The sequence below is a fragment of the Salmo trutta genome, unplaced genomic scaffold (genome assembly GCF_901001165.1).
Source record: "Salmo trutta unplaced genomic scaffold, fSalTru1.1, whole genome shotgun sequence".
Classification (NCBI taxonomy): domain Eukaryota; kingdom Metazoa; phylum Chordata; class Actinopteri; order Salmoniformes; family Salmonidae; genus Salmo; species Salmo trutta.
In genome coordinates, this window is record NW_021822757.1 from 50,464 (window position 1) to 73,900 (window position 23,437).

The following is a 23,437-nucleotide window of genomic DNA, read 5'->3' on the forward strand; positions in this document are numbered from 1 at the left end:
TCGTTATACTCCATATTATAGTGTGGTGTGGGTCGTTATACTCCATATTATAGAGTGATGTGGGTCGTTATACTCCATATTATAGTGTGGTGTGGATCGTTATACTCCATATTATAGTGTGGTGTGGGTCGTTATACTCCATATTATAGTGTGATGTGGGTCGTTATACTCCATATTATAGTGTGGTGTGGGTCGTTATACTCCATATTATAGTGTGGTGTGGGTCGTTATACTCCATATTATAGAGTGATGTGGGTCGTTATACTCCATATTATAGTGTGGTGTGGGTCGTTATACTCCATATTATAGTGTGGTGTGGGTCGTTATACTCCATATTATAGTGTGGTGTGGGTCGTTATACTCCATATTATAGTGTGGTGTGGGTCGTTATACTCCATATTATAGAGTGATGTGGGTCGTTATACTCCATATTATAGTGTGGTGTGGGTCGTTATACTCCATATTATAGTGTGGTGTGGGTCGTTATACTCCATATTATAGTGTGGTGTGGGTCGTTATACTCCATATTATAGTGTGGTGTGGGTCGTTATACTCCATATTATAGTGTGGTGTGGGTCGTTATACTCCATATTGTAGTGGTGTGGGTCGTTATACTCCATATTATAGTGTGATGTGGGTCGTTATACTCCATATTATAGTGTGGTGTGGGTCGTCATACTCCATATTATAGTGTGGTGTGGGTCGTTATAGTCCATATTATAGAGTGATGTGGGTCGTTATACTCCATATTATAGTGTGGTGTGGGTCGTTATACTCCATATTATAGTGTGGTGTGGGTCGTTATACTCCATATTATAGTGTGGTGTGGGTCGTTATACTCCATATTATAGTGGTGTGGGTCGTTATACTCCATATTATAGTGGTGTGGGTCGTTATACTCCATATTATAGAGTGGTGTGGGTCGTTATACTCCATATTATAATGTGGTGTGGGTCGTTATACTCCATATTATAGTGTGGTGTGGGTCGTTATACTCCATATTATAGTGGTGTGGGTCGTTATACTCCATATTATAGTGGTGTGGGTCGTTATACTCCATATTATAGTGGTGTGGGTCGTTATACTCCATATTATAGTGGTGTGGGTTGTTATACTCCATATTATAGAGTGATGTGGGTCGTTATACTCCATATTATAGTGGTGTGGGTCGTTATACTCCATATTATAGTGTGGTGTGGGTCGTTATACTCCATATTATAGAGTGGTGTGGGTCGTTATACTCCATATTATAGTGGTGTGGGTCGTTATACTCCATATTATAGAGTGGTGTTGGTCGTTATACTCCATATTATAGTGTGGTGTGGGTCGTTATACTCCATATTATAGTGGTGTGGGTCGTTATACTCCATATTATAGTGTGGTGTGGGTCGTTATACTCCATATTATAGTGTGGTGTGGGTCGTTATACTCCATATTATAGTGGTGTGGGTCGTTTTACTCCATATTATAGTGGTGTGGGTCGTTATACTCCATATTATAGAGTGGTGTGGGTCGTTATACTCCATATTATAATGTGGTGTGGGTCGTTATACTCCATATTATAGTGTGGTGTGGGTCGTTATACTCCATATTATAGTGGTGTGGGTCGTTATACTCCATATTATAGTGGTGTGGGTCGTTATACTCCATATTATAGTGGTGTGGGTTGTTATACTCCATATTATAGAGTGATGTGGGTCGTTATACTCCATATTATAGTGGTGTTGGTCGTTATACTCCATATTATAGTGTGGTGTGGGTCGTTATACTCCATATTATAGTGTGGTGTGGGTCGTTATACTCCATATTATAGTGGTGTGGGTCGTTATACTCCATATTATAGTGGTGTGGGTCGTTATACTCCATATTATAGAGTGGTGTGGGTCGTTATACTCCATATTATAATGTGGTGTGGGTCGTTATACTCCATATTATAGTGTGGTGTGGGTCGTTATACTCCATATTATAGTGGTGTGGGTCGTTATACTCCATATTATAGTGGTGTGGGTCGTTATACTCCATATTATAGTGGTGTGGGTTGTTATACTCCATATTATAGTGGTGTGGGTTGTTATACTCCATATTATAGAGTGATGTGGGTCGTTATACTCCATATTATAGTGGTGTGGGTCGTTATGCTCCATATTATAGTGGTGTGGGTCGTTATACTCCATATTATAGTGTGGTGTGGGTCGTTATACTCCATATTATAGTGTGGTGTGGGTCGTATTACGCCACATTATAGTGTGGTGTGGGTCGTTATACTCCATATTATAGTGTGGTGTGGGTCGTATTACTCCATATTATAGTGGTGTGGGTCATTATACTCCATATTATAGTGTGGTGTGGGTCGTTATACTCCATATTATAGAGTGGTGTGGGTCGTTATACTCCATATTATAGTGGTGTGGGTCTTTATACTCCATATTATAGTGGTGTGGGTCGTTAGCTCCATATTATAGAGTGATGTGGGTCGTTATACTCCATTTTATAGTGGTGTGGGTCGTTATGCTCCATATTATAGAGTGGTGTGGGTCGTTATACTCCATATTATAGTGGTGTGGGTCGTTATACTCCATATTATAGTGGTGTGGGTCGTTAGCTCCATATTATAGAGTGATGTGGGTCGTTATACTCCATTTTATAGTGGTGTGGGTCGTTATACTCCATATTATAGAGTGGTGTGGGTCGTTATACTCCATATTATAGTGGTGTGGGTCGTTATACTCCATATTATAGTGGTGTGGGTCGTTAGCTCCATATTATAGAGTGATGTGGGTCGTTATACTCCATTTTATAGTGGTGTGGGTCGTTATACTCCATATTGTAGTGGTGTGGGTCGTTATACTCCATATTATAGTGGTGTGGGTCGTTATACTCCATATTATAGTGGTGTGGGTCGTTATACTCCATATTATAGTGGTGTGGGTCGTTATACTCCATATTATAGTGGTGTGGGTCGTTATACTCCATATTATAGTGTGATGTGGGTCGTTATAGTCCATATTATAGTGGTGTGAGTCGTTTTACTCCATATTATAGAGTGGTGTGGGTTGTTAGCTCCATATTATAGTGGTGTGGGTCGTTAGCTCCATATTATAGTGGTGTGGGTCGTTATACTCCATATTATAGTGGTGTGGGTCGTTAGCTCCATATTATAGTGGTGTGGGTCGTATTACTCCATATTATAGTGTGATGTGGGTCGTTATACTCCATATTATAGAGTGATGTGGGTCGTTATACTCCATATTATAGTGTGGTGTGGGTCGTTATACTCCATATTATAGTCTGGTGTGGGTCGTTGTACTCCATATTATAGAGTGGTGTGGGTCTTTGTACTCCATATTATAGTGGTGTGGGTCGTTAGCTCCATATTATAGAGTGATGTGGGTTGTTATACTCCATATTATAGAGTGGTGTGGGTCATTATACTCCATATTATAGAGTGGTGTGGGTCGTATCACTCCATATTATAGTGTGGTGTGGGTCGTTATACTCCATATTAGAGTGATGTTTGTCGTTATACTCCATATTATAGTGGTGTGGGTCGTTATACTCCATATTATAGAGTGATGTGGGTCATTATACTCCATATTATAGAGTGATGTGGGTCGTTATACTCCATATTATAGTGTGGTGTGGGTCGTTATACTCTATATTATAGTGGTGTGGGTCGTTATGCTCCATATTAGAGTGATGTGGGTTGTTATACTCCATATTATAGTGTGGTGTGGGTCGTATTACTCCATATTATAGTGTGGTGTGGGTCGTTATACTCCATATTATAGTGGTGTGGGTCGTTATACTCCATATTATAGTGCGGTGTGGGTCGTATTACTCCATATTATAGTGTGGTGTGGGTCGTTATACTCCATATTATAGTGTGGTGTGGGTCGTTATACTCCATATTATAGTGTGGTGTGGGTCGTTATACTCCATATTATAGTGTGGTGTGGGTCGTATTACTCCATATTATAGTGTGATGTGGGTCGTTATACTCCATATTATAGAGTGATGTGGGTCGTTATACTCCATATTATAGTGTGGTGTGGGTCGTTATACTCCATATTATAGTGTGGTGTGGGTCGTTATACTCCATATTATAGTGTGGTGTGGGTCGTTATACTCCATATTATAGTGGTGTGGGTCGTTTTACTCCATATTTTAGAGGTGTGGGTCGTTATACTCCATATTATAGTGTGATGTGGGTTGTTATACTCCATATTATAGTGTGGTGTGGGTCGTATTACTCCATATTTTAGTGGGGTGTGGGTCGTTATACTCCATATTATAGTGTGGTGTGGGTCGTTATACTCCATATTATAGTGTGGTGTGGGTCGTATTACTCCATATTATAGTGTGGTGTGGGTCGTTATACTCCATATTATAGTGTGGTGTGGGTCGTATTACTCCATATTATAGAGTGGTGTGGGTCGTTATAATCCATATTATAGTGATGTGGGTTGTTATACTCCATTTTATAGTGGTGTGGGTCGTTGTACTCCATATTATAGTGGTGTGGGTCGTTATACTCCATATTATAGTGGTGTGGGTCGTTATACTCCATATTATAGTGGTGTGGGTCGTTGTACTCCATTTTATAGTGGTGTGGGTCGTTATACTCCATATTATAGTGGTGTGGGTCGTTATACTCCATATTATAGTGGTGTGGGTCGTTGTACTCCATTTTATAGTGGTGTGGGTCGTTATACTCCATATTATAGTGGTGTGGGTCTTTATACTCCATATTATAATGGTGTGGGTCGTTAGCTCCATATTATAGAGTGATGTGGGTCGTTATACTCCATTTTATAGTGGTGTGGGTCGTTATACTCCATATTATAGTGGAGTGGGTCGTTATACTCCATATTATAGTGGTGTGGGTCGTTATACTCCATATTATAGTGGTGTGGGTCGTTATACTCCATATTATAGTGGTGTGGGTTGTTATACTCCATATTATAGTGTGATGTGGGTCGTTATACTCCATATTATAGTGGTGTGAGTCGTTATACTCCATATTATAGAGTGGTGTGGGTTGTTAGCTCCACATTATAGTGGTGTGGGTCGTTAGCTCCATATTATAGTTGTGTGGGTCGTTAGCTCCATATTATAGTGGTGTGGGTCGTTAGCTCCATATTATAGTGGTGTGGGTCGTATTACTCCATATTATAGTGTGATGTGGGTCGTTATACTCCATATTATAGAGTGATGTGGGTCGTTATACTCCATATTATAGTGTGGTGTGGGTCGTTATACTCCATATTATAGTGTGGTGTGGGTCGTTATACTCCATATTATAGTGTGGTGTGGGTCGTTGTACTCCATATTATAGAGTGGTGTGGGTCGTTGTACTCCATATTATAGTGGTGTGGGTCATTAGCTCCATATTATAGAGTGATGTGGGTCGTTATACTCCATATTATAGTGGTGTGGGTCGTTATACTCCATATTATAGTGGTGTGGGTCGTTATACTCCATATTATAGTGATGTGGGTTGTTATACTCCATTTTATAGTGGTGTGGGTCGTTATACTCCATATTATAGTGGTGTGGGTCGTTATACTCCATATTATAGTGGTGTGGGTCGTTATACTCCATATTATAGTGATGTGGGTCGTTATACTCCATTTTATAGTGGTGTGGGTCGTTATAATCCATATTATAGTGATGTGGGTTGTTATACTCCATATTATAGTGTGATGTGGGTCGTTGTACTTCATATTATAGTGATGTGGGTTGTTATACTCCATATTATAGTGTGATGTGGGTCGTTATACTCCATATTATAGTGGTGTGGGTCGTTATACTCCATATTATAGTGGTGTGGGTCGTTATACTCCATATTATAGTGATGTGGGTCGTTATACTCCATTTTATAGTGGTGTGGGTCGTTATAATCCATATTATAGTGATGTGGGTTGTTATACTCCATATTATAGTGTGATGTGGGTCGTTGTACTTCATATTATAGTGATGTGGGTTGTTATACTCCATATTATAGTGTGATGTGGGTCGTTATACTCCATATTATAGTGATGTGGGTCGTTATACTCCATATTATAGTGTGATGTGGGTCGTTATACTCCATATTATAGTGGTGTGAGTCGTTATACTCCATATTATAGAGTGGTGTGGGTCGTTAGCTCCATATTATAGTGGTGTGGGTCATTAGCTCCATATTATAGTAGTGTGGGTCGTTAGCTCCATATTATAGTGGTGTGGGTCGTATTACTCCATATTATAGTGTGGTGTGGGTCGTTATACTCCATATTATAGTGGTGTGGGTCGTTATACTCCATATTATAGTGGTGTGGGTCGTTATACTCCATATTATAGTGGTGTGGGTTGTTATACTCCATATTATAGTGTGATGTGGGTCGTTATACTCCATATTATAGTGATGTGGGTTGTTAAACTCCATATTATAGTGTGATGTGGGTCGTTGTTTTCTCTTGCCTTTGCTTTGTTAAATTTAGTGGCCATTCATGGTGATTGTTTGTAGGATCTATTTTTCCTGTTACTTGCAACTTTCAGTGGACATTACACTCACAAAAGTTCCTAAAGAATAAAGACATTTCAAATGTTATGTATGTATACAGTGTTGTAATGATGTGCAAATGAAAGTACAAAAGGGAAAATAAATAAACATAAATATGGGTTGTATTTACAATGGTGTTTGTTCGTCATTGGTTGCCCTTTTCTTGTGACAACAGGTCACACATCTTGCTGCTTTGATTTCACACTGTGGTATTTCACCCAGTAGATATGGAAGTTTATCAAAATTGGATTTGTTTGTTAATTCTTTGTGGATCTGTGTAATCTGAGAAATATGTGTCTCTAATATGGTCATACATTGGGCAGGAGGTTAGGAAGTGCAGCTCAGTTTCCACCTCATTTTGTGGGCAGTGTTGCACATAGCCTGTCTTCTCTTGAGAGCCAGGTCTGCCTACGGTGGCCTTTCTCAATAGCAAGGCTCCCTCCCTCTCTACCCCCACTCTCCTCCTCTCTCCTCCTCTCTACCCCCTCTCTCCTCCTCTCTACCCCCTCTCTCCTCCTCTCTACCCCCTCTCATCCTCTCTACCCCTCTCTCCTCCTCTCCAACCCCTCTCTCCTCCTCTCTACCCCCTCTCTCCTTCTCTCTACCCCCTCTCTCCTTCTCTCTACCCCCTCTCTCCTCCTCTCTACCCCCTCTCTCCTCCTCTCTACCCCCTCTCTCCTCCTCTCCTCCTCTCTACCCCCTCTCTCCTCCTCTCCTCCTCTCTACCCCCTCTCTCCTCCTCTCTTCTCCTCTCTACTCCCTCTCTCATCCTCTCTACCCCTCTCATCCTCTCTACCCCCTCTCTCCTCCTCTCCTCCTCTCCACCCCCCTCTCTCCTCCTCTCTACCCCCTCTCTCCTCTCTACCCCCTCTCTCCTCCTCTCTACCCCACTCTCTCCTCCTCTCCTCCTCCTCTCTACCCCCTCTCTCCTCTTTGGCTATTAGGACCAATCTACTGTTAGAGTAACAGTGCTGGAGACAGCAGATCAATGTTTGGAGGTTAACATGAATCTACACAGTGTTGCTTATTTCTTGTTCCTGTATGCTATGTCCTGACACACAGCTACCCAGTTATATATATATACACAGACATGCAAGTAGACAGGGTAGGCCACACACACACACACACACACACACACACACACACACACAGGGAGAGAGGCCATGCCGAGTTAGACATATTACATGAGTGTTGTTGACTCTCTCTCTCCTCTCCTTCTCTCTCTCCTCTCTCTTTCTCTTTCTCTCTCTTCTCTCACCTCTCTCCTCTGCTACTCTCTCTCCTTCTATCTCTCTTCTCTCTCTCTCTCCTCTGCTACTCTCTCCTCTCCTTCTTTCTCTCCTCCTTCTCTCTCCTCTCTTTTTTCTCTTTCTATGTCTCTCTCTCCTCTGCTTCTCTCTCCCCTCTCTCCTCTCTCTTTCTCTGTCTCTCTCTTCTCTCTCTCCTCTCTCCTCTGCTACTCTCTCCTCTCCTCTCTCTCCTCTCTCTTTCGATGTCTCTCTCTTCTCTCTCTCCTCTCTCCTCTGCGTCTCTCTCCTCTCCTTCTCTCTCTCCTTCTCTCTCTCCTCTCTCTTTCTCTTTCTATGTCTCTCTCTTCTCTCTCTCCTCTCTCCTCTGCGTCTCTCTCCTCTCCTTCTCTCTCTCCTCTCTCTTTCTCTTTCTATGTCTCTCCTTCTCTCTCTCCTCTCTCTTTCTATGCCTCTCTCTCTCTCTCCTCTCTCTCTCTCTCTCCTTCTCTCTCTGGTATGTTAATCTGTGACTAGTGAAGCCTCTGCTGTTGCTCCTGCTTCTACCCTGTGTGATATGTAGATGGGAAATGTCTCTCTCTCCTCTCTCCTCTCCTTCTCTCTCAGTTACCAACCCAGACAGAGGCAGTTACCAACCCAGACAGAGACAGTTACCAACCCAGACAGAGACAGTTACCAACCCAGACAGAGACAGTTACCAACCCAGACAGAGGCAGTTACCAACCCAGACAGAGGCAGTTACCAACTCAGACAGAGGCAGTTACCAACCCAGACAGAGACAGTTACCAACCCAGACAGAGACAGTTACCAACCCAGACAGAGACAGTTACCAACCCAGACAGAGACATTTACCAACCCAGACAGAGACAGTTACCAACCCAGACGGAGACAGTTACCAACCCAGACAGAGACAGTTACCAACCCAGACGGAGGCAGTTACCAACCCAGACGGAGACAGTTACCAACCCAGACAGAGGCAGTTACCAACCCAGACAGAGACAGTTACCAACCCAGACAGAGACAGTTACCAACCCAGACAGAGGCAGTTACCAACCCAGACGGAGGCAGTTACCAACCCAGACGGAGGCAGTTACCAACCCAGACAGAGGCAGTTACCAACCCAGACAGAGACAGTTACCAACCCAGACAGAGACAGTTACCAACCCAGACAGAGACAGTTACCAACCCAGACAGAGACAGTTACCAACCCAGACAGAGGCAGTTACCAACCCAGACAGAGGCAGTTACCAACCCAGACAGAGACAGTTACCAACCCAGACAGAGACAGTTACCAACCCAGACAGAGGCAGTTACCAACCCAGACAGAGGCAGTTACCAACCCAGACAGAGGCAGTTACCAACCCAGACAGAGACAGTTACCAACCCAGACAGACAGAGACAGTTACCAACCCAGACAGACAGAGACAGTTACCAACCCAGACAGACAGAGACCGTTACCAACCCAGACGGAGGAAAATAAGAAACTCACAGGAAGGACTTGGCATCCAGGCCTCTGTTTTTCAACTGGCCCATCATGTGATCCCAGGACCCAGGGTTACCTCTTCCTCCTCCTCCCCTGTACCGCGAGGCGCCTGCCCCCGCCGGGCTCCCTCGCACCCCCCTGGGGCCTCTTTGCGTTCCTCCACATCCTCCCCCACTGCCCACGCTTCCCCCTGGCTGGCTGGGCCCCAGCGGGGGAACCTGGTGTATCTGACCCAGGCTCTGGGAGGAGGTGGGTGGGAGGTGGGTGAGGAGGCTTGGGACGGGTGGGTGGATGAGAGGCTGCTGGAGACTCTGCTGGCGTAGCAGGGTGCGTGGCCGGGCCAGCATCCCAGCAGAGGGGACGGGATCCAGGGTGGAAGCAGAGGACAGAGCCCCTACTGAATCCCCAAAGCTGGGAGGACAGAGCAGCAGAGAGGGGAGGGAGCGGTGGGAGGATGAGGGCCGGGGGTGGCAGAGTTTAGGGTGGTGGAGGAGAGGGGAGGAGAGAGGAGAAGGAGGGGTAGAAGTAAAGGAGGGGGGAATGGAGCGGTGGGAGGAGGTGGGGGGGAATACAGGAGAGTTTGGAGAGATGGGACATGATAGGTTGAGGGGACAGGAAGATGGACAAGAGCGGAGGACAGTGAAGGAATCATGAGGGGGGAGGATACAAGGAGGTACAGGGCAGAAGGGAGAACCCGGTGGTGATGGAGGAGGTGATGGAGGAGGGTAGGATGGGGAGGAAGGGAGGGAGCGAGGTGGAGTTCGAGGAACAGGTAGAGAGGAGGAGGAGGAGGAGTGAGAGGCAGTGGGAGTGATGGTGCGGGGAGGAGGGGAGAGGAGGAGGAGGAGAGAGAAAGAGAGCAGGGTCAGGCAGCAGCAGTAACAGCTGTAGCAGAGATAGCAGTAGAAGGAGCAGCCAGTGTGATGGTCAATGGCGAGAGCCTGCAAACTCGGTCTCCTGTCTTCCCGTGAAAACCTGCGCCCGGCGATGTGTGGCGGCATCAGGTGTGTGTGTGCTGCGAATGTCTGGGCGCCGTGGGTTTGCGGCCTGCGTGTGAGTGTGGGCGTGGCCCGCGTTGGCATTGGGCGGATCTGAACGGTCCGTATGGGCGTGGTGATGCGCGTCTGTCCGGCATTGAGGCGGGTGTGTCGGGGTGTTTGTGGCGTCCCGGTGCGGCTGACGCTATTGGCTCTTCGAGGCGAAGGCTTTATGGTTTGACGAGATATACCCATGCTCCTCTCTCTCCTCTCTGCTCCCAACTTTTACAGCCTCTCTTCCTCTTCCTTTCTCTGTCTAAATCTATTTCCACGTTTAAATACGTGCTCTACCCCTAGAGACTTCCTCACAGCCAACCAAGTCTACAGCCTCCCTCCCTCCCTTCTCTTCTCTCCACTCCTCCCCTCCTCCACTCCCGCTACTAATACTCTTTATCTCTTTTATCTTTCTATAAATCTTTCCCTAGCAGTACCTCTCTATCAGAACAAGATCCTCTACAGTCTTTCCCTAGGAGTACCTCTCTATCAGAACAAGATCCTCTACAGTCTTTCCCTAGCAGTACCTCTCTATCAGAACAAGATCCTCTACAGTCTTTCCCTAGGAGTACCTCTCTATCAGAACAAGATCCTCTACAGTCTTTCCCTAGCAGTACCTCTCTATCAGAACAAGATCCTCTACAGTCTTTCCCTAGCAGTACCTCTCTATCAGAACAAGATCCTCTACAGTCTTTCCCTAGGAGTACCTCTCTATCAGAACAAGATCCTCTACAGTCTTTCCCTAGGAGTACCTCTCTATCAGAACAAGATCCTCTACAGTCTTTCCCTAGCAGTACCTCTCTATCAGAACAAGATCCTCTACAGTCTTTCCCTAGGAGTACCTCTCTATCAGAGCAAGATCCTCTACAGTCTTTCCCTAGCAGTACCTCTCTATCAGAACAAGATCCTCTACAGTCTTTCCCTAGGAGTACCTCTCTATCAGAACAAGATCCTCTACTGCTATGTTACAGTTAGGTCCTACAATATCTACTGCTATGTTACAGTTAGGTCCTACAATATATATTACTATGCCCCCATAAAGAAAATGAGAATTAAAAACATATTCAGCCCCTGGTTCGACCGTGATCTGGCAGAGTTACTCCACCTCAAGAATTGCATTTGGCGAAAGGCTCGGCACACGCATACTGACTGGCTCTCGTTCAGGCAAATGAGAAATCAGTGCACTCAGGCTATCCGGAAGGCCAAAGTTAGTTACTTTAAGAAGCAGTTCTCTCTCTGTGGGTTTAACCCCAAGAACTTCTGGAAAACTGTTAAAGATCTGGAGAATAAACCCTCCTCCTCACAGCTGCCCATGTCCCTTAATGTTGATGATGTGGTTGATACTGACAACAAGCACATGGCTGAGCTCTTTAATCACCTCTTCATTAAGTGAGGATTCCTATTTGACTCAGCCATGCCTCCTTGCCCGTCCAAAATTTCCTCATCTCCCACCCCTTCTAATGCGACTCTATCCCCGATGCTTCTCCCTCTTTTTCCCCTGCCCTGCTACAAAGTTTCTCCCCGCAGGCGGTCACTGAGTCCGAGGTGCTAGAGGAGCTCCTTAAACTTGACCCCCAAAAAAACATCTGGGTCAGATGGTTTAGACCATTTCTTCTTTAAGGTTGCTGCCCCTATCATCACCAAGCCTATCTCTAACCTTTATAATGTGTCTCTTCTCTCTGGGGAGGTTCCCGTTGCTTGGAAGGCAGCCACGGTTCATCCTTTATTTAAAGGGGGAGATCAAGCTGATCCCAACTGTTATAGGCCTATTTCTATTTTGACCTGTTTATCAAAAGTTTATCACAACTTGTCAATAATCAACTGACTGGCTTTATTGATGTCTATAGTATTCTCTCTGCTATGCAATCTCATTTCCGCTCAGGTTATGGATGTGTCACTGCAACCTTAAAATGTCCTCAATGATGTCACCATTGCCCTTTGATTCTGAGCAATGTTGTGCTGCTATTTTTATTGACTTGGCCAAAGCTTTTGATACGGTAGACCATTCCATTCTTGTGGGCCGGCTAAGGAGTATTGGTGTCTCTGAGGGGTCTTTGGCATGGTTTGCTAACTACCTCTCTCAAAGAGTGCAGTGTATAATATCAGAACATTTGCTGTCTCAGCCACTGCCTGTCACCAAGGGAGTACCCCAAGGCTCGATCCTAGGCTCCACGCTCTTCTCAATTTACATCAACAACATAGCTCAGGCAGTAGGAAGCTCTCTCATCCATTTATATGCAGATGATACAGTTTTATACTCAGCTGTCCCCTCCCCGGATTTTGTGTTCAACGCTCCACAACAAAGCTTTCCTAGTGTCCAACAAGCTTTCTCTGCCTTTAACCTTGTTCTGAACACCTCCAAAACAAAGGTCATGTGGTTTGGTAAGAAGAATGCCCCTCTCCCCACTGGTGTGATTGCTACCTCAGAGGGTTTAGAGCTTGAGGTAGTCACCTCATACAAGTACTTGGGAGTATGGCTAGACGGTACACTGTCCTTTTCTCAGCACATATCAAAGCTGCAGGCTAAAGTTAAATCTAGACTTGGTTTCCTCTATCGTAATCGCTCCTCTTTCACCCCAGCTGCCAAACTAACCCTGATTCAGATGACCATCCTACCCATGCTAGATTACGGAGACATAATTTATAGATCAGCAGGTAAGGGTGCTCTCGAGCGGCTAGATGTTTTTTTACCATTCGGCCATCAGTTTTGCCACCAATGCTCCTTATAGGACACATCACTGCACTCTATACTCCTCTGTAAACTGGTCATCTCTGTATACCCGTCGCAAGACCCACTGGTTGATGCTTATCTATAAAACCCTCTTAGGCCTCACTCCCCCCTATCTGAGATATCTACTGCAGCCCTCATCCTCCCCATACAACACCCGTTCTGCCAGTCACATTCTGTTAAAGTTCCCCAAAGCACACACATCCCTGGGTCGCTCCTCTTTTCAGTTCGCTGCAGCTAGCGGCTGGAACGAGCTGCAACAAACACTCAAACTGGACAGTTTTATCTCCATCTCTTCATTCAAAGACTCAATCATGGACTCTCTTACTGACAGTTGTGGCTGCTTCGCATGATGTATTGTTGTCTCTACCTTATTGCCCTTTGTGCTGTTGACTGTGCCCAATAATGTTTGTACCATGTTGTGCTTCTAACATGTTGTGTTGCTACCATGTTGTTGTCATGTTGTGTTTCTACCATGTTGTGTTGCTACCATGTTGTTGTCATGTTGGGTTGCTACCATGTTGTTGTCATGTTGTGTTGCTACCATGTTGTTGTCATGTTGTATTGCTACCATGTTGTTGTCATGTTGTGTTGCTACCATGTTGTTGTCATGTTGTGTTACTACCATGTTGTTGTCATGTTGTGTTACTACTATGTTATTGTCATGTTGTGTTGCTACCATATTGTTGTCATGTTGTGTTGCTACCATGTTGTTGTCATGTTGTGTTGCTACCATGTTGTGTTTCTACCATGTTGTGTTGCTACCATGTTGTGTTGCTACCATGGTGTTGTCATGTTGTGTTGCTACCATGTTGTGTTTCTACCATGTTGTGTTGCTACCATGTTGTGTTGCTACCATGTTGTTGTCATGTTGTGTTTCTACCATGTTGTGTTTCTACCATGTTGTGTTTCTACCATGTTGTTGTCATGTTGTGTTGCTACCATGTTGTGTTTCTACCATGTTGTGTTTCTACCATGTTGTGTTTCTACCATGTTGTTGTCATGTTGTGCTGCTACCATGGTGTGTTGTCATGTGTTGCTGCCTTGTTATATTGTTGTATTAGGTCTCTCTTTATGTAGTGTTGTCTCTCTTGCTGTGATGTGTGTTTAATCCTATATTTTTATTTAATTATTTTTCTTTTTTATCCCAGCCCCCGTCCCCGCAGGAGTCCTTTTGCCTTTTGGTAGGCTGTCATTGTAAATAAGAATTTGTTCTTAACTGACATGCCTAGTTTAAATAAAGGTTAAATAAATAAAATAAATCAAAGTTACAGTTAGGTCCTACAATATCTAGTCATTTAGTAAACAGCATATTACTAGGAGATGTTGGTTGTATTTTTCTAGCTAAGTATCCCAAAATGTCCCTTTAAAGCATTTCCCAGCTCTCTAAATATATCTTCCGTCTCTCTTCCCTGACAGAGTCCTGGTGTAATCCAGGCTATCTGAACTGGGTCAACACTGTGCTATTCACATTACTGTGCACTTTACAGATTGCTATATATAGTACTTTATACCAGTGGTGTAAAGTACTTAAGTAAAAATACATTAAAGTATTACTTAAGTAGTTTTTGGGGGTATCTGTACTTTACTATTTATATTTTACTTTATTATTTATATACAACTTTTACTTCACTACAGTCCTAAAGAAAATAATGCAAGTTTTACTCCATACATTTTCCCTGACATCCAATAGTAATTGTTACATTTTGAATGGCCAGCGGGACAGGAAAATTGTCTAATTCATGTACTTATCAAGAGAACATCCCTGGTCGTCCCTACTGCCTCTGATCTGGAGGACTCACTAAACAGAGAACATCCCTGGTCATCCCGAATGCCTCTGATCTGGAGGACTCACTAAACAGAGAACATCCCTGGTCATCCCTACTGCCTCTGATCTGGAGGACTCACTAAACAGAGAACATCCCTGGTCATCCCTACTGCCTCTGATCTGGAGGACTCACTAAACAGAGAACATCCCTGGTCATCCCTACTGCCTCTGATCTGGAGGACTCACTAAACAGAGAACATCCCTGGTCATTCCTACTGCCTCTGATCTGGAGGACTCACTAAACAGAGAACATCCCTGGTCATCCCTACTGCCTCTGATCTGGAGGACTCACTAAACAGAGAACATCCCTGGTCATCCCTACTGCCTCTGATCTGGAGGACTCACTAAACAGAGAACATCCCTGGTCATCCCTACTGCCTCTGATCTGGAGGACTCACTAAACAGAGAACATCCCTGGTCATCCCGAATGCCTCTGATCTGGAGGACTCACTAAACAGAGAACATCCCTGGTCATCCCGAATGCCTCTGATCTGGAGGACTCACTAAACAGAGAACATCCCTGGTCATCCCGAATGCCTCTGATCTGGAGGACTCACTAAACAGAGAACATCCCTGGTCATCCCGAATGCCTCTGATCTGGAGGACTCACTAAACAGAGAACATCCCTGGTCATCCCTACTGCCTCTGATCTGGAGGACTCACTAAACGGAGAACATCCCTGGTCATCCCTACTGCCTCTGATCTGGAGGACTCACTAAACAGAGAACATCCCTGGTCATCCCTACTGCCTCTGATCTGGAGGACTCACTAAACAGAGAACATCCCTGGTCATCCCTACTGCCTCTGATCTGGAGGACTCACTAAACAGAGAACATCCCTGGTCATCCCTACTGCCTCTGATCTGGAGGACTCACTAAACAGAGAACATCCCTGGTCATCCCTACTGCCTCTGATCTGGAGGACTCACTAAACAGAGATCATCCCTGGTCATCCCTACTGCCTCTGATCTGGAGGACTCACTAAACAGAGAACATCCCTGGTCGTCCCTACTGCCTCTGATCTGGAGGACTCACTAAACACAAATGCTTCATTTGTAAATTATGTCTGAGTGTTGGAGTGTGTCCCTGGCTTTCTGTAAATAAAAAAATAAAATGGTGCCGTCTGGTTTGCATAATATACGGAATTTGAAATGATTTATACTTTTACTTTTAATACTTAAGTATATTTTAGCAATTACATTTACTTTTGATACTTAATTAAATATATTTAAAGCCAAATACTTTTAGACTTTTACTCAAGTCGTATTTTATGACTGACGTTCACTTTTACTTTAGTAATTTTCTATGACTGATCCTTTAAACCGCTTGGTGTTGAACCTGACTTGTGAAAAGGGTAAAGCAAGGTCAAAAGGGTATATGAAATCATGTAATTGAAGAGGCTACTTTGAGGAAGATGGACTCTTTATAAAGACAGAAAGATAGGAGGGAGAAGGATGGGACAGATATAGAAAATACAGAGAAAGTGAGGTAGGACAGAAGGAGGAAGAAAGACAGAGAGAGAGAAAATAGGAGACACCAACACAAGAGACACCAACACAAGAGACACAAGAGACACCAACACAAGAGATACAAGAGACACCGACACAAGAAGCACCGACACAAGAGACACAAGAGACACCGACACAAGAGACACAAGAGGCACCAACACAAGAGACACAAGAGACACCAACACAAGATACACCAACACAAGAGACACCAACACAAGAGACACCGACACAAGAGACACCGACACAAGAGACACAAGAGACACCAACACAAGAGACACAAGAGACACCAACACAAGAGACACCAACACAAGAGACACCAACACAAGAGGCACAAACACAAGAGACACCAACACAAGAGACACAAGAGACACAGGAGACACCAACAAAAGAGACACCAACACAAGAGACACAAGAGACACCGACACAAGAGACACAAGAGACACAAGAGACACCAACACAAGAAACACAAGAGACACAAGAGACACCGACACAAGAAACACAAGAGACCCAAGAGACACAAGAGACACCAACACAGGAGACACCAACACAAGAGACACAAGAGATACAAGAGACACCAACACAAGATACACCAACACAAGAGACACAAGAGACACCGACACAAGAGACACAAGAGACACCAACACAAGAGGCACCAACACAAGAGACACCGACACAAGAGACACAAGAGACACAAACACAAGAGACACAAACACAAGAGACACAAACACAAGAGGCACCAACACAAGAGACACAAGAGGCACCAACACAAGAGACACTGACACAAGAGACACAAGAGACACCAACACAAGAGACACAAGAGACACAAGAGACACCGACACAAGAGACACAAGAGACACAAGAGACACCAACACAAGAGACACAAGAGACACCAACACAAGATATACAAGAGGCACCAACACAAGAGACACCGACACAAGAGACACAAGAGACACCGACAAAAGAGACACCAACACAAGAGACACAGACACAAGAGACACCGACAAAAGAGACACCGACACAAGAGACACCAACACAAGAGACACCAACACAAGAGACACCAACACAAGAGATACAAGAGGCACCAACACAAGAGACACCAACACAAGAGACACAAGAGACACCAACACAAGAGACACCGACACAAGAGACACCGACACAAGAGACACCAACACAAGAGACACAAGAGACACCAACACAAGAGACACCGACACAAGAGACACCGACACAAGAGACACCAACACAAGAGACACAAGAGACACCAACACAAGAGACACCAACACAAGAGACACCGACACAAGAGACGCAAGAGACACCAACACAAGAGACACCAACACAAGAGACACAAGAGACACCGACACAAGAGGCACCAACACAAGAGACACCGACACAAGAGACACCAACACAAGAGACACAAGAGACACCAACACAAGAGACACCAACACAAGAGACACAAGAGACACCAACACAAGAGGCACAAGAGACACCAACACAAGAGACACCGACACAAGAGACACCGACACAAGAGACACCAACACAAGAGACACAAGAGACACCAACACAAGAGACACCAACACAAGAGACACCAACACAAGAGACACCAACACAAGAGACACCGACACAAGAGACACAAGAGACACCAACGCAAGAGACACCAACACAAGAGACACAAGAGACACCGACACAAGAGGCACCAAAACAAGAGACACCGACACAAGAGACACCAACACAAGAGACACAAGAGACACCAACACAAGAGACACCAACACAAGAGACACAAGAGACACCAACACAAGAGGCACCAACACAAGAGACACCATCACAAGAGACCCAAGAGACACAGGAGACACCAACACAAGAAACACAAGAGACACAAGAGACACCAAGACAAGAGACACCAACACAAGAGACACCAACACAAGAGACACAAGAGACACTGACACAAGAGGCACCAACACAAGAGACACCAACACAAGAGACACAAGAGACACCGACACAAGAGACACAAGAGACACCAACACAAGAGACACCAACACAAGAGACACAAGAGACACAAGAGACACCAACACAAGAGGCACCAACACAAGAGGTACCAACACAAGAGACACCAACACAAGAGACACCAACACAAGAGACACCATAACAAGAGACACAAGAGACACAAGAGACACAAGAGACACAAGAGACACCAACACTAGAAACACAAGAGACACAAGAGACACCAACACAAGAGACACAAGAGACACAAGAGACACAAACACAAGAGACACAAGAGACACAAACACAAGAGGCACCAACACAAGAGACACAAGAGACACCAACACAAGAGACACAAGAGACACCAACACAAGAGACACAAGAGACACCGACACAAGAGGCACCAACACAAGAGGTACCAACACAAGAGACACAAGAGACACCAACACAAGAGACACAAGAGACACCGACACAAGAGACACCAACACAAGAGGTACCAACACAAGAGACACAAGAGACACCGACACAAGAGACACAAGAGACACAAGAGACACCAACACAAGAGACACCAACACAAGAGACACCGACACAAGAGACACCAACACAAGAGACACCAATACAAGAGACACAAGAGACACAAGAGACACCAACACAAGAGACACAAGAGACACCAACACAAGAGGCACCAACACAAGAGACACAAGAGACACCAACACAAGAGACACAAGAGACACAAGAGACACCAACACAAGAGACACAAGAGACACCGACACAAGAGGCACCAACACAAGAGGTACCGACACAAGAGACACAAGAGACACCAACACAAGAGACACCGACACAAGAGACACAAGAGACACAAGAGACACCAACACAAGAGACACAAGAGACACCAACACAAGAGACACAAGAGACACAAGAGACACCAACACAAGAGACACAAGAGACACCAACACAAGAGGCACCAACACAAGAGACACAAGAGACACCGACACAAGAGACACCAACACAAGAGACACAAGAGACACCAACACAAGAGACACAAGAGACACCAACACAAGAGACACCAACACAAGAGACAGAAGAGACACAAGAGACACCAACACAAGAGACACCAACACAAGAGACACAAGAGACACCAACACAAGAGACACAAGAGAAACCAACACAAGAGACACAAGAGACACCAACACAAGAGGCACCAACACAAGAGACACCAACACAAGAGACACCAACACAAGAGACACCAACACAAGAGACACAAGAGACACCAACACAAGAGACACAAGAGGCACCAACACAAGAGACACAAGAGGCACCAACACAAGAGACACCGACACAAGAGACACAAGAGACACAAGAGACACAAGAGACACCAACACAAGAGACACAAGAGACACCAACACAAGAGACACAAGAGGCGCCAACACAAGAGACACAAGAGACACAAGAGACACCAACACAAGAGACACAAGAGACACCAACACAAGAGACACAAGAGACACCAACACAAGAGACACAAGAGACACCAACACAAGAGACACCAACACAAGAGACACCAACACAAGAGACACAAGAGACACCAACACAAGAGACACAAGAGACACCAACACAAGAGACACAAGAGGCACCAACACAAGAGACACCGACACAAGAGACACAAGAGACACAAGAGACACCAACACAAGAGACACAAGAGGCACCAACACAAGAGACACAAGAGACACAAGAGACACCAACACAAGAGACACAAGAGGCACCAACACAAGAGACACAAGAGACACCAACACAAGAGACACAAGAGACACCAACACAAGAGACACAAGAGACACCAACACAAGAGGCACCAACACAAGAGACACCAACACAAGAGACACCAGCACAAGAGACACAAGAGACACCAACACAAGAGACACAAGAGACACCAACACAAGAGACACAAGAGGCACCAACACAAGAGACACCGACACAAGAGACACAAGAGACACAAGAGACACCAACACAAGAGACACAAGAGACACCAACACAAGAGATACAAGAGACACCAACACAAGAGACACAAGAGGCACCAACACAAGAGACACCGACACAAGAGACACAAGAGACACAAGGGGCACCAACACAAGAGACACCGACACAAGAGACACCGACAAAAGAGACACCAACACAAGAGACACAGACACAAGAGACACCGACACAAGAGACAGACACTTATAGCGTCCTGGAAATAGAATCCAATCATAGACAGAGGGCAAAGAGAGAAAGATGAGACAAAGAGGGGAGGAGGTATTGAAGGAGTGAATGTGATGCGGAGAGAGAAATCATACAAGGCAGGAGGTGTGAGCAAGAAGGGAGGTGTGAGAAAGAAGGGAGGTGCGAAACGAAAGATGGAAGAGAAGCTAAATGAACCGTCCTTCCTTCTACTCTCTACCTCCATCCTCCAGTATCTACGCTGCAATAGTCTATGTGCCGGGGGGCTAGGGTCAGTCTGTTATATCTGGTGTAATTTTCCTGTCTTGTTTGGTGTCTTGTGTGAATTTAAGTATGCTCCCTCTAATTCTCTCTCTCCCTCTCTCCCTCTCTCCCTCCCCTCCCGGAGGATCTGAGCCCGAGGATCATGCCTCAGGACTACCTGGTCTGATGACTCCTGGCTGTCCCCGGTCCACCTGGTGGTGCTGCTGCTCCAGTTTGCTGTTCACCGGATGTGCTACCTTGTCCTGGACCTGCTGTTTTCGACTCTCTCTCTCTACCGCACCTGCTGTCTCGACCTCTGAATGACCCTGCTGGTCATCTATGAACATCTTGAAGAACAATCTGTCCTTAATGGCCATGTTCTGTTATAATCTACACTCGACACAGCCAGAAGAGGACTGGCCACCCCTCAGAGCCTGGTTCCTCTCTAGGTTTCTTCCAAGGTTCCTGCCTTTCTAGGGAGTTTTTCCTAGCCACCGTGTTTCTACATCTGCATTGCTTGCTGTTTGGGGTTTTAGGCTGGGTTTCTGTATAAGTACTTTGTGACATCAGCTGATGTAAAAAGGCCTTTAAATTAAAATTGATTGATTGATTGATACTCTCACCCCCCCCCCCAACTCTACTGACTCGAGATGAGAGAAACGTTAGTAACCTTGTGACCTGTACCATCTACAGAAGATACCATCTAACCTTGTTCCTGACCCTTAACATCTACAGAAGATACCATCTAACCTTGTTCCTGACCTGTATCATCTACAGAAGATACCATCTAACCTTGTTCCTGACCTGTATCATCTACAGAAGATACCATCTAACCTTGTTCCTGACCCGTAACATTTACAGAAGATACCATCTAACCTTGTTCCTGACCTGTATCATCTACAGAAGATACCATCTAACCTTGTTCCTGACCCGTAACATCTACAGAAGATACCATCTAACCTTGTTCCTGACCTGTAACATCTACAGAAGATACCATCTAACCTTGTTCCTGACCCTTAACATCTACAGAAGATACCATCTAACCTTGTTCCTGACCCTTAACATCTACAGAAGATACCATCTAAACTTGTTCCTGACCTGTAACATCTACAGAAGATACCATCTAACCTTGTTCCTGACCTGTAACATTTACAGAAGATACCATCTAACCTTGTTCCTGACCCTTAACATCTACAGAAGATACTGTCTAACCTTGTTCCTGACCTGTATCATCTAAAGAAGATACCATCTAACCTTGTTCCTGACCTGTAACATCTACAGAAGATACCATCTAACCTTGTTCCTGACCTGTATCATCTACAGAAGATACCATCTAACCTTGTTCCTGACCTGTAACATCTACAGAAGATACCATCTAACCTTGTTCCTGACCTGTATCATCTACAGAAGATACCATCTAACCTTGTTCCTGACCTGTAACATCTACAGAAGATACCATCTAACCTTGTTCCTGACCTGTAACATCTACAGAAGATACCATCTAACCTTGTTCCTGACCTGTATCATCTACAGAAGATACCATCTAACCTTGTTCCTGACCTGTATCATCTACAGAAGATACCATCTAACCTTGTTCCTGACCTGTAACATCTACAGAAGATACCATCTAACCTTGTTCCTGACCCTTAACATCTACAGAAGATACCATCTAACCTTGTTCCTGACCCTTAACATCTACAGTATTATCTCTCTGGTGTCTGTTAGTGTCTAGTCATTATATCTCTACAGTACCATGTCTGTTAGTGTCTAGTCATTATATCTCTACAGTATTATCTCCCTGGTGTCTGTTAGTGTCTAGTCATTATATCTCTACAGTATTATCTCCCTGGTGTCTGTTAGTGTCTAGTCATTATATCTCTACAGTACCATGTCTGTTAGTGTCTAGTCATTATATCTCTACAGTATTATCTCCCTGGTGTCTGTTAGTGTCTAGTCATTATATCTCTACAGTATTATCTCCCTGGTGTCTGTTAGTGTCTAGTCATTATATCTCTACAGTACCATGTCTGTTAGTGTCTAGTCATTATATCTCTACAGTATTATCTCCCTGGTGTCTGTTAGTGTCTAGTCATTATATCTCTACAGTATTATCTCCCTGGTGTCTGTTAGTGTCTAGTCATTATATCTCTACAGTATTATCTCCCTGGTGTCTGTTAGTGTCTAGTCATTATATCTCTACAGTACCATGTCTGTTAGTGTCTAGTCATTATATCTCTACAGTATCATCTCTCTGGTGTCTGTTAGAGCTGTGACTCACCTTGTGGGTCTGAGTCCTCCAGACTGCATGTGACTCTGGACAGTCTGCCACTTCCCGGGCTTTCCCCCCGACATCACCATGCTGGTTCCTCCAGACATCATGCTCTTCGTACTGTCACTGCGACAGGGACCTGCCGGACCCTCACCTTCCCCTCTACCCCCCACCACCCCACTAGGAAGGAGAGAGAGGGACAAAAGAGCCAACACGAGAGAGACAGGAGGAGGAGGAGGAGGAGGAGGAGGAGGAGGAGGAGGAAAAAAGACAGGAACAAGAAGAAGAGGAGGATAGAAAGAGGACATTGTGAGAGAGAGAGAGATTGAGCAACAACATGGTAAAGGAAGCTAAAGTCGATCAGGTGTGGAGATG

The 23,437-nt window shown here is 44.9% G+C and overlaps 1 protein-coding gene across 1 annotated transcript in view; it reads right to left on the reverse strand.

Annotated features, from left to right (window-relative positions):
- LOC115184203 (uncharacterized) overlaps nucleotides 1-23,217 on the reverse strand; it is a gene marked incomplete at its 3' end in the record, with an annotated part of 38,565 nt that extends 15,348 nt beyond the window's left edge. Inside the window, exons 1-2 of the mRNA XM_029745223.1 lie at nucleotides 23,072-23,217; nucleotides 9,278-9,682 (exon numbers count right to left, since the gene is read on the reverse strand). Of these exons, the coding sequence (XP_029601083.1) occupies nucleotides 9,278-9,682; nucleotides 23,072-23,172 (506 nt within the window). The remainder of the gene's footprint in view (nucleotides 1-9,277; nucleotides 9,683-23,071) is intronic.
- Between the last annotated feature and the right edge of the window lie 220 nt (nucleotides 23,218-23,437).